The sequence below is a fragment of the Arvicanthis niloticus genome, chromosome 18, assembly GCF_011762505.2.
Source record: "Arvicanthis niloticus isolate mArvNil1 chromosome 18, mArvNil1.pat.X, whole genome shotgun sequence".
In the NCBI taxonomy this organism is placed as follows: domain Eukaryota; kingdom Metazoa; phylum Chordata; class Mammalia; order Rodentia; family Muridae; genus Arvicanthis; species Arvicanthis niloticus.
Window position 1 is genome coordinate 48,376,798 of NC_047675.1, and position 14,018 is coordinate 48,390,815.

Here is a 14,018-nt window from a genome sequence, read left to right on the forward strand (position 1 = left end):
GTGTAGCACTTTACAGTCTATAAAACAGGGAGGCCATAGACTATGAAGTTCCAATTTGCACAGAGCTGCAGCGCCAAGTTGGGGACTAAAAGGACAGGTTACATTATAGTCAAAGTGGGTTCCAGAATCTGGGCCTCCTAGAGTGCCCTGCCAGGGGACAAACACAACGCACAGCAGGAAACTACCACAGTTAGCAGGAAAATACCAAACAGTTAGTGGAGAAGTCTAGATGGAACTCGTAAATTGTAATTTGGATGCAAATCAAATAAGCTATTTAATTAAGATCCCACTAATTGGTCTAGGGTTTCTCTTACAACTGTTGTTGTCTGAGTGCCTCACCCTCAGGGCTCTGCAGGAAAGTCAGCCTGCTTCATCTTCCCCACAGAGCCGGACCCTGGCCTGGCTCTGCATGCACAGCGGGATGGGGACAGGCAGGCTGCTAGAAATCACGTGCTGACTTTGGAGAGGACGACACAACCCTCAGATTGACTCGCTCTCCCAAGAGATGAAAGTTCAGATATAGCAGCTGAGGCCTCCATCTTAGGTCTGAAGCTAGAATCTGAGGTTGTTAAGACAACACCAGGAATCCAGGAGTGAAGGCAAAAGACCTGGGTGTTCTCTCACGCCTGAAGCAAACCCCAGCTGGGGCAGATTGTAGCCTTTGTCTTTAAAAACCGCCCTTATCTGGGCCTCAGTGCTGAATCTGACCAAGGGAACTGACCGACAGCTGCAGTTTTCGAGAAAAAGCTCGGCTAATTACAACTCAGTAGTTCAGGTGATCTCGTCTTGGTGTTTTCTATCTCTTTAACAGGATCTGCTCTCCTCACTCCATGGATGCTGCAGAGACCCCTTTCAACACGGGCAGTGTGGTGTGGCCCCTGGACCAGGTGCCTGCCCTGTCTGACTCCTGTCCAGTGATGGATTACAGTGTGGAAGTGTAGGCACCAGCCACACCATTTCTCCCCCAGCTTGCTTTTTGGTCACGGTGTTTTATCACAGCAATAGAAACCCTCAAAGGACACTGTCTCTGAGGCATGGCAGACGAAAGTTTAGGATGGCCCTCAGGCAGCCCGGCTCAGAAAGGATGGGCAAAGCAGGGGGCATGGACACTGTCCTAGGCTGCGTCAAACTTCCAAACCAGGCACCGAGGAGTCAGTGCCTTTGAGTCATAGCCACACGTCCACCGCGGTGTGCACTGTTCACTTGCCCACACATACCCAGTGCAGCCTGGCATTCTGCCCAGCCCAGAGCCCTGCCTAGCTGGAGCCTCCTGAGCTGAGACATTTGCAGTTTGCTTCCTCGTTTGTTCAGAATGTTCTAGCATTTAGCTTTTCATTAAGTGATTTTCTTCCCTATTAAGGCACATTAGAAAGTTTTCATGTGCTTAAGGACCTTACAGAGCCTGAGGGGGTGGGGGAGGTAGGACCATCAGCTTGCAGGACACAGGACTAAGGCAGCCTCACATGGGCCGAGGGGCTAGCAGAGGCCTAGGCTGTGTGCCCTGTGGCACTTCACCTTCAGACCTTGAGCAGACACAGGATGTAGATACTGATGTCCCCAGCTGCGGCCATCAGCATCTGGGCCTGGGCAGGCCACCACTGAGGCTGTCAGCCTGGGATGGAGCAAGAGAAGAGTGCTGAGTAGAGCCTTCGAGGCATGGGAGACAGTGAAGCCCTCTGCCTGAACCTGGACTTTGTGCTCTCTGAAGACCACCTATAAAGGCGGGACATCCCAGGAGAGAGTCTTTGCCCCCAGCAGGATACCACTCATATAACCCTAGAATTTTCCAGAGCCCACGTGCCCAATCTCTACATCTGGACATGAAAACTAAGAATGGGCGGGACCCATAGGGCCACACAAGGGAGGGAGGCTGTGGGGGCAATGGTGCCTCCCTTGATGGTAGCTGAGAGACAGATTCAACCTAGTTCTCCAGCGGTCTCTCTTCCCAGAGGGGCTGTATCCAGGGGTCTGTACCTGTCTGAACTCCTCCCAGGAGTTGGTCCAAGTCCAGAGGTGCGCTTTGTGCTGGCCAACAGTGACTGCCATCAGTGCGCTGCCACGGTAATAAAATATGGGCCTGTTGTGTTGAGGAGAGAAAGAGTGAAGACCAAGTCTGTGTGCTTACACGTGGAGCTTTTGACTGGGGAGTGGTGAGCTGCCCATACCTCCAGGTTGGTATCAGCTGATACTTTAAAGATGTGCTAAGGCCACAGAGTACAAAACTAGGGGGGAACTGGGGTGTGTGGCTCAGGAAAATGATTCCCTGGCACACATGAAGTCCTGGGGTCCTACTTGGCCCGATGTGTGTGATAACCAACAAGGCTGCAGGAACTGACCTGAGTCATGCCCTGGCTGGCCCTGGCTCTTGTTGAGGCAAAGCCAGGCCCTAGGAAATGGGGCTGACAAAGGAGTTGAGTTGCTAACAGTGAGATCCCCTTCTTGGAAGTGGGTCTGGAACTAGGAAAAGCCAACACTTGCTGGAAGGACACCTCCCATCCCGAAGTCTTAAGGTGCTTTCCTAAGAGTCAGGGTTTCCCAGTGCCCTGATGGGCCTGGACTGGTCCCTTTCCCAGGTCCACCTATAGGATTCAGGTTCCATCTTGTCTCCCCATGCTCCAGCATCTCCCCTGCTTCCTTTCATATGGTCATAGCTAGCCAGTGAGGAAGTTATAGCCTGTGCAGGAAGTTCTAGCTCTGGACTCCATCATGAGGCACTGAGACAAGGGGGCGGGACTAGGGGTGGAACAGATATTGTCTAGTACCAACCTGTCCATCATCTGGCCCTGGAGCATGGTGGGGAGGAGGTCAAGCCCATCAATCATCCTGTCGCTGGGGGGCTTCAGGCCTGCAAGGGACAGGCTGGTGGTGAAGAGATCCATGGTGCTTCCCAGCTGGTGGCTGACCTGAAATGGATGGGGTAATCTTTGAGACACCCCATCCTGACCAGATGGTGTTCGGGGGCTGGAGCCTGGAGTGGTGAGCACCCGATTCTCCTCCTCTAGGTATGCAAACATGCACTAACGCTCCAACACTTACACCTGCCACATGCCATGGGGGGGGGGCACAGCCAGGGTTAAGGGGAGTCATGGGGCTGGTAGGTGGCAGATGGGACTTAAACTGAATGTCTGACCCCAGAGTCAGGTCACTCTCATGTCTCACTGCCCCTACCATATATGGATCAGCTGCTATAGCTAGACCTGGAATGCTACAGCTCCTCCTCCTCTTTTTCCTCCTTCTCTTCCTCATCCTCTTCTTCCTCCTCCTCTTCCATCTCCTCCCACAGAGACACACAAGGGTCTCACCTCTCAAGGTTGAGGGGTCTTTTGTGGGCTCTGCCTCCTCTGGAACAGTGAGTTCCTTCACTGGCTCGCTTACCCCCAATAACCTCTCAGTGCCGCTGTGCTGGGGACCAAAGTGTGCTCATCTCTTTCCCTTGACCTCTGTGGCTTGATGGTCAGTGTGGGGTGAGCACAGTCCCGAGAAGATACATCTGTGGTCCTCTAGGAAGACATGACTCCACAGCAGCCTGTCAGGACCTCAGCTGGAGTTCAGTTTAGATAGACCTCTCTTACTGCTCCTTGCTTGGCCCTCATTCAACTGTGCCAGCTGGAGATCTTGTTGAATAAGACTTGAACTTGACCAGACCCTGCTAAGGCTCGCTGACCCCTCCCTCCCTCCCTCCATGTGGAAACCCCTTATTGTCCTTGCCTAACTCAGTCACATTTCACTTGTATCCTGATGGGGGTTGGGGAGGAGGCAGTTTCTAAAGATAAAATGGCCTTGTCTGGACAAACAGCCTCAGGAGAGACTCTTGCAATCTGCATGCACTCTCTGCAGTAGAGCCTGTTTCCTCATTCCCAGACCCCACACCCTCCCCCCCCCCCTTTTTTTTTTTTTTTTTTTTTTTTTGTTGTTGTTGTTGTTGTTTTTTCGAGACAGGGTTTCTCTGTGTAGTCCTGACAGTCCTGGACTCACTCTGTAGACCAGGCTGGCCTCGAACTCAGAAATCCACCTGCCTCTGCCTCCCAAGTGCTGGGATTAAAGGCGTGAGCCACCACCGCCCGGCCCACCCTCCCCCTTTAAAAGATCGTAGCCAGCTCCCCCAGCCCCTGCAGGCCTCTCTTTCCCATGGCAAAGTGTCCATCTTTCACGGTTTGAAATAAGCGGTCTCATCTGTCGAGGCCGCTGAGACTCTCGTCTCCTCACTCCCTGCCCTGACATCTAACAGATATGACCCTTACCATGTAATGAAGGTCCCTGTCTGACATGGCTGTTCTTCTAGAGAGCCTGCTTGGGAATAGGGCATTCTTGTAGGTGCATGCTCTAACCTACCTATGGTATCAGGGGAAAAACAGAGGCCTTCTGAGGCCTTTGTGGGGGTACGGAGAACTTTCTGAATGGCTCATGGCCTCTTCCGGGTAGTTCCCTCCAGAAAAGAGGAAAGGGGAAGGAAGGGAGTGTGTTGCATGACTGAGGTGATTGGAAGGAGGGGGTCTGACTGCCACTGCATGCACCTGAGTGCACACAAGCTGCTTGTGTGTCTGATAGCAGGAGGACGCTGTCAGCTCCTTTGAGATGAAGCTGGATCAAAGGCTGCAATTACATACAGCTGCTGCCAGGTGCAGCATCAGCGTCTGCTTCAAGGTAGACACGTCAGGGTGTTTAAGTAAGGATCTCAGTTATCACAGAGCACAGACCGAATCCCAGTTTGTGGGGAACACAGTGGAAAGGAAGCCGTAGCCCTGGAGCATTGCTCCTCTTTCCTCAGAAGGCAAGGGAGGTGTGAAACCTCCCTTCTCAGCTGGTGCCTCCTGAGGGTACCCGGCAGGAAGAGCTACAGAAGCAGATGCTTTGAACCCAGGGGACATAAGCAGAGTACGTTAGGCATCCTGGGTCTGTGAGAGCTTTGCCAGTGCCAGGTCAGGGGCGTAACCCGGGACTGGATATGGTTCCTCATGGGAAGGACACAGAGGCCATGCCAAGTGTCCCTTCCCAGGAACACCTCATGTATGTCCCATTTCTCACCCAGTGACAACACAGCTACATGAGGACTGGCAGAGATGGCACCGGGACTTGAAGAGCAGGTTCAGCTGTGGGCCAGGTCCCTTTCCTAAGGGTCAGATGGTGGTGGCCAGTCTGAGTGTACACTACTATCCCACTAGCCATGCTTCGTCTACATGTGATGTGTTTACTGCCACAGGCGCTCTGTTCTGTAGAGGGAGCTGGCCAGATGACAGGCAGGCCTGGTCAACCAACTGGGAGAGCCACCAGCCTACAAGGCTCTGGGGATTAGTGTGTCCTGGGAGTCCTAGGCAGAGGGTAGGTAATAAGGGGCAGAGGCTCAGTCAGGTCTAGTTTAGAAGCTCGATACTGAGGGCAGGTCCCAGTTGTTGCTGGGGACACATAGAGATTGTCCAGAGCATGGTGGTAGGGGTGCAGGTCCCATGGATGGTTGGTTGCAGTTCTGCCCTCGTGGCTGGCAGGCTGGACAGGTGAGCTCTCTGGGCTTCCCTTTCCAGACATGTGCAGTTAGAAGGAAGGGTAAGGACCATGGCGGGCAGAATGACAGCCGCCAGGGACATCTATCTGCATTACCATCCCTGCACTTTGTGGCTCTAGGATCCCACTAATGGGGACGTAAGAGAGAAGGAGGGATTAAGGATGTGCTTCAACTGGCCTGTACTGCCCATGAGAGCCAGTAGTCACAGCAGACAAATGGAGAAGCAGAGGGTGGAATTAAGGAGAAGGGGGAAGGCTAGCCTAGCACTTAGCTCCAGAGGCCAAGAGCTAAGGAACAGATCTGTCCCAGACTCTCTGAGGAGCCAGCCCCATGACTTGTCACAGAGGCCAGTAGATCCCCACTCCTGACTGTTAGAGCCAGCTATTCTGTCCAGCCCCAAGTATATGAGCGGAAGATTCACCATTGCAGGGTAAACCGAGGAACCCAGAGGGAGACGCTGTCTCCAAGATCACTGGGGAAAGAGACCAGCCGAGGAGCAGTGACGTAAAGGTTCCTCTCAGTATCAAGCACTTAGTGTGCTGACTACGGTGGATTCTTAGACAAGGGGTGACCTACTTGGGGCCAGGGCTTGGGGTTGAGGGTGCTGTCTCGCATGAAGGTGGCCAGACTAAGGCCTCAGAAGAATACACACTACACCCACCTGAGGCCCCATTTCTAGTCTTTGCTACAAAGACATCAGGGTTCCATCTAGGGTCGCAGCTGTACCTTGTAGTAAATCTATAGAACATGGGCAGTCAATTGACACAGAAGCCTCCTTATCACCTGGGCACAGACACCAATGCCCCTGAGACCTTGTAGCAGACACATCTTCAGTGTGGCATGGTGACTTACCTGGCCTGCAGCAATGTGCCCTGGCCACCATGCGATCGCAGGCTCCCTCATCCCGCCTTCAAATGTAGTCTGCTTCCCACACAGGAAGGGACCGTTGCTGCCACCTGAGGATGAGAGTCACCACCCATCAGCCTAAGATGTCAGGGCCCAGAGCTCTCCCCAGGGTGTAAACCATCAGCCTGGGAGCACATAGGGAGAGAGCCATGGCTCCAGCTGTATATGTAGGGGAGGATGGCCTTGTCGGGCACGGGTGGGAGAGGAGATCCTTGGTCCTGTGAAGGCTGGATGCCCCAGTGTGGGGGAATTCGAGGGCAGGAAGGTGGGAGTGGGTGGGTGGGGGCACATCCTCATAGAAGCAGGAGGAGGGGGGATGGGATAGGGGGTTTCTGGGTAGGGGTAGGGGAAATGGGGATAATATCTGAAATGTAAATAAAATATCCAATAAAAAAAAAAAAGAGATGTCAGGGCCCAGGCCCTCTGGGAGATCAGACACACAGCCCTCCTCGCTGGCAAGTGGCCTGTCCTGACTTCTGAACTCTTTGTTAGGCGCATTTGAGTCCTGAGGTCATGACAGAGACAAAGAACCAGGAGGATGAGCTCAGGTTGCAGACAGGAGTCAGGAACCCTGGGCGGCTCTGACCCAGGCAGCTCAGATGCTCTGGCTGCCGCTTTCCAAAGAGAACAGAAAATTCTTGCCTCACTAAAGCCACCAGCCCAGGAGGAGCCACTGCTCAGAAACAAGAAACAGCCGCAGAAGCCCCTTCCTGTCACAGGCCACAGAGACTTATTGATGCTTTCAGTTAGTGCTCTTAGAAGCTAATATTCACAGGCACCATGTACTGGGGAGGGTCCTACGTAAAATGTGGCCTCCCCAGATGCCCTCTGGACTTTACCCAGTGTGTAGGGCAGGGCACACAGCTGTGTGGCCTACCCCAGATGCCCTCTGGACTTTACTCAGTGTGTAGGGCAGGGCACACAGCTGTGTGGCCTCCCCAGATGCCCTCTGGACTTTACTCAGTGTGTAGGGCAGGGCACACAGCTGTGTGGCCTCCCCAGATGCCCTCTGGACTTTACTCAGTGTGTAGGGCAGGGCACACAGCTGTGTGGCCTCCCCAGATGCCCTCTGGACTTTACTCAGTGTGTAGGGCAGGGCACACAGCTGTGTGGCCTCCCCAGATGCCCTCTGGACTTACTCAGTGTGTAAGGGAGGGTACACAGCTGGAGTTTGAAGCCACTAGGTCCTAAACGAGCTTGTGGGGAAACTATCAGGGATAAAACTCCTTTCTGTCTCAATCCTAGACACCACGAGCAAGAATTCCCAGGGTCTTGGAGCCAGGTGGGCCTGTTCCATAGAGACAGATGTCATGGTACGAGCTGCTGAGGCTCCAATTCAGGCCCCCAAGACACAGGGACAGGGAGGAGCAAAGCATTTCCTAGTGAAAAGTCAAAAACAGAACTCTCATCCCATGGAAATGACAGTCACTGTGCCCTGTGGCTTCCGTGGAACCCCGCCTCTTCTCTGTATGCAGCAGACACAGCAGCATGGAAAGACATCAGATCAGAAGCCCAGAAGCTCTGTTCACCCCAATCCCGAGCCAGCCTAACTGTGCCAATAAGAAACAGGCATGGGTACCAGTAAGGAGATCTGCAGGTAGCAGGAGATCTGTGTCGGGGGGAAGATACCTGGGCTGAAGACGACCGTATTCTATTTCTACTTCTTAAGATAGGTATGAGCATATGGGGCTTTAATTAGTTTTTTAAAAATGTTTTAAAATCGAGCTGGAGAGATGGCTCAGTAGTTAAGAGCACCATCTGCTCTTCAGAAGGTCCTGAGTTCAATTCCCAGCAACCACATGGTGGCTCACAGCCATCTGTAATGGGATCCAATGCCCTCTTCTGGTATGTCTGAAGGCAGTGATAGTGTACTCACATAAATAAAATAAATAAATCTTTAAAGAAACGTTTTAAAATCAAACTCTGACAAGTTTTGTTGAAGAAAACCTTTCGTGGTTTGCTTTGCATCAATCTGTTCAGGCTTGATCAGTGGTAGCATGGGTCAATGCTAGCCAGCGTACATACTCCACGGTATTTTCCGCTTTGAAATAATTGAACTGCATATTAGAAATTTGAACTGATGCCCAGATTAATATTATTGCCGCTATGGTGGTGGACACCAGTTTTGGTCAACGTGGCATAATATTTATTCTCTTTCCGATTTCCTCAAAGCTGCGCAGTTGTGGTGAGAACCAGTTTCTGTTTGCCCTGTCTGATCATCTTCAGACTCCGCTTGTATCCTAGCCTGCACACTTCACTTTTTATAGCCTAGAGCTGACAGACTCCAGAGACTTTCTGCCATCATTTATATGGCTGCCATCTTCTACCTTAGATGCAGGATGGCCTCTGACCTACTACACAGGAGAGCAGGTGCCAAGACCTTGAGGTAATTGTTAGAAATGATACCATTTCCCTCTGCCAGGCACCTTCCTACCCTGAGAGTTGGCCAAATAGGTAGCAGTTGAGCTTCTGGGAGGTGATGGGGTCCTGCTCTTTTCTCTGAGATGTATGTGGAAAGCTTGCCTAAGAACTAAGCCTGCCCTTCGAGGCCAGCCTGGTCTACAGAGTGAGTTCCAGGACAGCCAGGGCTACACAGAAAAACCCTGTCTCGAAAAAACAAAAAACAAAACAACAACAACAACAAAAGAACTAAGCCTGCCCATAGAGCTGGGCAAGGAGAGCCTCCAGGTCAGCCTGGCTAGACTTGGTCTTTTCTATTACCAAACAGCTGTTCTTTGGTTTATGAAGGCTGTACTGGGATTGTTCACCTGAAACAAGGAAGCCCCAGGGCACTGGGTATAGGATTGACTGAGTCACCTGAGGTATCAGAGCCTAGGCTGCCTAAGGGCGGGACAGGCTGCGGAGATTACTGGGCCCTCAGCCTTGACAGGGAACCTTGGATTGACTGCTGAGCATCATGGGTAACTGTCTCGGATTCACCCATTGGACGGCTCCCAAGGATGAAGGTGTTATTCCTGCCATCTGTGTAGCAGCCAAACCGCTGTACCCAAGAACCACCAGGTGTTCTGCCAAAGCCCTGACTGCCAGTCTCCTGTAGCCTGGGGCTGCTGGAAACTCTGGCTTCTTGCAGGTAAGGATCTTCCTGAGACATTTCCTCCCTCCTGACACTTGCCTTTTCTTTCTTCCAGAAGATTCAAAATCGCAAACACACGCCAGGCCCGAGTCAGCAGGGTCAAGACCTTGCTGCTGCATACTCTATTCTGGGAGGTCTGGGAGTCACTTTCTAGCCAGTAACCTGGGGCCGGAGGATAGGAAACAGAACTTACCTTCTTTGGGAGCAGAAATGAGGGCTGCACCGTTATCAGATGTGAAGAAGACAAATGTGTTCTTACTGATGCCCAAGTTCTGCAGAAGGCTCAGGATCTTTCCAACACTGTCATCTATTTCCCGAACAGCATCGCCATACCTGCAGGGAAAGATGGCACTCTACCAGGCAGACAAGGGCATGAGTGTGACCCAAACACTAATCTTGTCACTCCAGAGATGACCAGTGGGGCAGCTAGCTGCTTCTCAGGGGAAGTTCTGGCTCAGTACAAACGGTTCATTGCCAACAATGCGGACATAAGTACCCCTTCATCGATGATCTTGGGCTGGAGGAGGTTTCAAAGGCAATGATGCTTTGTATCTTTCTTTTATGGTGGTGGGGATTGAACCCAGCCTCATGTGTCAGCATCTCCACCATCGGAAAGAATCCCAGCTGCTTTGGACTTTCCACAATGGCCCAGACCAGCTACACGATGATCCTCAGTATAACTGAAGGCCTCCGTGGGGGTTACGACTCACCGCCCTCGAAGGCTGGTACCCAAGAACTGTTTTGAGGCATACACCGGTGCATGCGTGGCGTCGATAGCCCAGTAGAGGAAGAAGGGACTCTGCCTTGCATGTTGTGTCCGGATGAAGTCCAGAGCTTCCTGTGGAAAAGGCCTCCATTCTCCTCTGCTGCAGGCCAATTCATCCCCCAGCCTCCCCAGCTTCCTCCTCCTGGCTCCTTGCCTCGCCCAGCCCACTCAGCCTTACTTGTAAGTAGAGTTGGGTGAGGTTAGCTTCCCCGGTCTTCAGGTTAATTGGGAACTCTTCATAAAATCTGAAAGCAAAAACCAAGTATCAGAATTTAGTCAAGAAAGCACCTTCCTTCCTCGATTTCACTGAAAAGTCAGGGATGTTCCATGTGAAGCATGCCCAGCTCCTGGGTGATGATCCTGTCTGAGGTGACAAGGCCACGATGACCCCAGCATGTCAGATGAGTGTAGAACAAGTTGGTATGTGTGCTGCAGAGACGAGACAAGGTCAGGAGGTGTAGCTGAGTGTATGCATGTGTGCATATATGTATATAGGTACACATGTAAGTGCAGGTGTTCGTGCAGTAGGTGCACATGTATGTACATGTATGTAGGATGGGGGACAATATCCTTTGAGCTGGGTCTCTCTCTCTTATTAATGTTTTTGAGACAGGGACTTACTGTATAGCTCTGGCTAGCCTGGAACTCACTATGTAAAGCAGGCCACGATGGCCACGATGGTCTCTAACTCACAGAGATCTGCCTGCTTTGTCTCCTAAGTACTAGGATTAAAGGGGTGTGTTGCCATGCTGGGCCAGAGTCTTTTGTTGGCTTTGAGCTCACCAATTAGACTCGTGGGCTAGTGAACCTCAGGGAATCCTCCTGTCTCAGCCTCCCCAGAACTGGAATTACAAAGACATGCCATCCTGTCCAGCTTTTTACACCAGCACCAACGACAGGACTAAGGTCCCTGTGTTGTGAAGCTTCATCAACTGAACCATCCTCCCAGCTCCAGAGGCTGCTTTGTGAGAGGTGAAGACGTCCTATAGCCTGCTGAGGGGTACATGTCACTGGGCACCCCAAAGGCCCCTCAATAGCTCCTGAAGATAGAACGCACTCAGTTTTAAGAGGGCAATGCTTGGCTCCCCTCCTGACTAGGACCTCTTCTCACGATGACAGTGGCAGTCCCTGGAGTGGCTCTCACATCAGTTTAGCTTCACAGTCTGTTTCTGTGTGCAGCTCATAAGCCAACTTAGTGTTGAGGATGACAGCTACTCCACCAAGAGGGCACACAGGTCCTAGACCCCCCGAAATACAAAGCTATGACCACATCTTAGATACAGGAGGTCCTCTGAGTCACATGTTTGAAAGGAATCGATGACTATGGACTGGTTAGAAACAGCCTCAGGTGAGTCTCATGAGGTCCTTGGGCAAAATGGCCTAGGAAACAGAGCTCTCGCTCTCTCCACATAGGATGCCAGCGGGTCATTCAAGGACATCAGCACTGTTCCTCAGCAAATACCCAAGGCCAAGGACAGAAGTGACAGCCACGGGGATGGGGCAGGGGGGAAGGGAAGGGGCTGTCTGTTACCTGCCGACCATCTCCCAGTCCCTGTACACAGGGATGTTGGGCTTCACCTTGTTGTCATACGGTCCGAAGTGACAGTTGGGGGATCCAAACCACTCATCGAATCCATGCTTCAGGGGGTGGAACTGGGGTCTGTGACCCAGATGCCTAGAAACAGGAACCAAGACACTTCAGCGATCCCTTCACTGGGGACATTCTAACGTTCTGATCAGCAACAATCCATCACTCTCAGCTTTACTAAGCACAGGAGCGGCAAGCTCATCACGGTCTGGATGCACCGAGACACCAAAGGATAAAACTTCACATTACGAGGGAGCACAGGAGCCCATCTGTATGCTCCAGACAATGACAGCACCTAGAGCTTCAGGCACATCCAAGGGCATCCAGGCATGACTTAGAGTATTTCAGCAGAGCAGAGTGTCCTGGCAAAGCTACGGGCTTCTGGGCACAGCTGAGGGTGTCTCAGCGCAACCAAAGGCATCTGGGCACGAGACCTAAGAGTTTAGCGATCCTTCAGGATTCTGGAAGGATGGACCTGAAGGATGGTTGCACGGGGAGAAATCTCCCGGATGCCTTGACACCAGCTGGACTCAGATGCCCATCTCGGCTCTCTCCAGGCTCCAGTAGCTTCCTTCTGGACACTCTAGCCTTTATCCTCAGGGACACTCTAAGGTCCTCGGGTTTCTAGCCAGGTAGCTCACAGCTCCGTTTCTTACATGAACTCAGAGCATTCTGCCAGCTAAGGGGAGCTCACCAGGGAGGAGGTTGGATGGGAAGGCGACACACTGGTGTGGGGCTGTACTCTTGTCCTCAGCGTCTAGGGCATGGACTGATATGGGAGTGAGAACAGAATACAGCAGCGTGCCTACTCTGATGATAGTACAAGCTGTTTGGAGAGTGAGGCTCGCCTGCCCTGAGGGGCCCACAGAATAAAGCTTCACAGGGTAAATGTCTTTAGGCAAAGCCACAGGACCCCTGTGTGAGGCCCTACCCTCCTTCTACCTCCACACCCCATGCCAGCCAGGCACTACCCCATGCTTTCCCATCCTGCCTCCTTTCCTTTCAGAGACACTTAGCTGCATGCCCTCCATCCACTAGTAGCCAGAGGGCTGCTATCCCAACTCCAGCTCCTAGCATCGGTGGTTGGCAGACCCAGGGTATCCCTGAAGCAGGGCCTGTCCTTCCTGGGAACTCCAGCTCCCACCTGTTCTTCAGAGTACACGTTAGACTACACCGACTCTAAACCCTGCTGTGTGCCATTATCCCCTAGCCTGGGACCCGGAACTGTTTATCTGTATTGTATACCCCCCAACACACACACACACACACACACACACACACACACAGAGTAAGCCTTTTTTTCAGGCACAGCTTTCAACGTAGCATCCCTGAGGTGGAGTAACTTGGGATAGGCTATCATGGATGAAGGGCTTCAGGGCTTCAGGGCGGCCCTGGGCAGAGTGTGCAGACCCAAGGTCACCATGTGCTCATTCTATAGGTAGAATTAAGGGACAGGAGAGAAGTCTTGGGAGGTGAACTGTCTGGTCAGTAGCACTCTACCTGCTCTTCAGGGAAGAATGTCTGCCTAGGACTCGGTTTCCTCACTTGGGGAGACTGGCACAGCATGGCTGGCTCTGCATGCTTGGTCTGCCTGATGGCTGCACACAGAAAACCTGTAGAGCTATCCTCTGACTTCACACAGTCTCTAACCTCTCCTTTGAGGCCAGGGCCTCCATTTCAGATATGCTTGCAGGCCCACAGCGAGGCACTCTAAACATGGAAGGGCAGACGGGAAGACCCCTGTGCCCCTGTCCAGTGTCCTGAAGCCTGTTTTAGGGGAAGGATCACTAATGTCCTGCCTGAAAACGGTTGTAGGTCTGTGCACTTGGTACTAATGGCGGCGGTTGGCACTAACCAGGAGGCGAGCAGGACTGGGGAGTAGGCTGGCCGTCTTTTGAGATTTGTGTTCCAGCCTCACTTGCCCGCTTTGGCTGCTGGCAGATTATGCAGTCGACTTACAGGAGTCTAGGCTCGTCTGAGTAGGACCCTGTCAGGAAGATGAGGTCTGCGTGAAGGAAGCAGGGCAGTCCTGGCTGCAGCCCATATCACTGGACTAAACCCTGCTCATAGGGGACCAACTGAAACTCTCCCTGCAGCCTGAGCCTGGACTCACTGCCAGCCCCTGCTCACTGTGTCTCTCTCAGAGTTCAGTGCGGCTGCCTCT

General features: G+C 52.5%; 1 protein-coding gene across 1 annotated transcript in view; it reads right to left on the bottom strand.

The window, feature by feature from the left end:
* The window catches only part of Galns (galactosamine (N-acetyl)-6-sulfatase), a 29,977-nt gene that overhangs the window by 6,837 nt on the left and 9,122 nt on the right, over positions 1–14,018 (bottom strand). The window contains exons 5-11 of the mRNA XM_034522205.2: positions 11,798–11,941; positions 10,445–10,511; positions 10,211–10,338; positions 9,694–9,833; positions 6,353–6,456; positions 2,767–2,903; positions 1,975–2,077 (exon numbers count right to left, since the gene is read on the bottom strand). Of these exons, the coding sequence (XP_034378096.1) occupies positions 1,975–2,077; positions 2,767–2,903; positions 6,353–6,456; positions 9,694–9,833; positions 10,211–10,338; positions 10,445–10,511; positions 11,798–11,941 (823 nt within the window). The remainder of the gene's footprint in view (positions 1–1,974; positions 2,078–2,766; positions 2,904–6,352; positions 6,457–9,693; positions 9,834–10,210; positions 10,339–10,444; positions 10,512–11,797; positions 11,942–14,018) is intronic.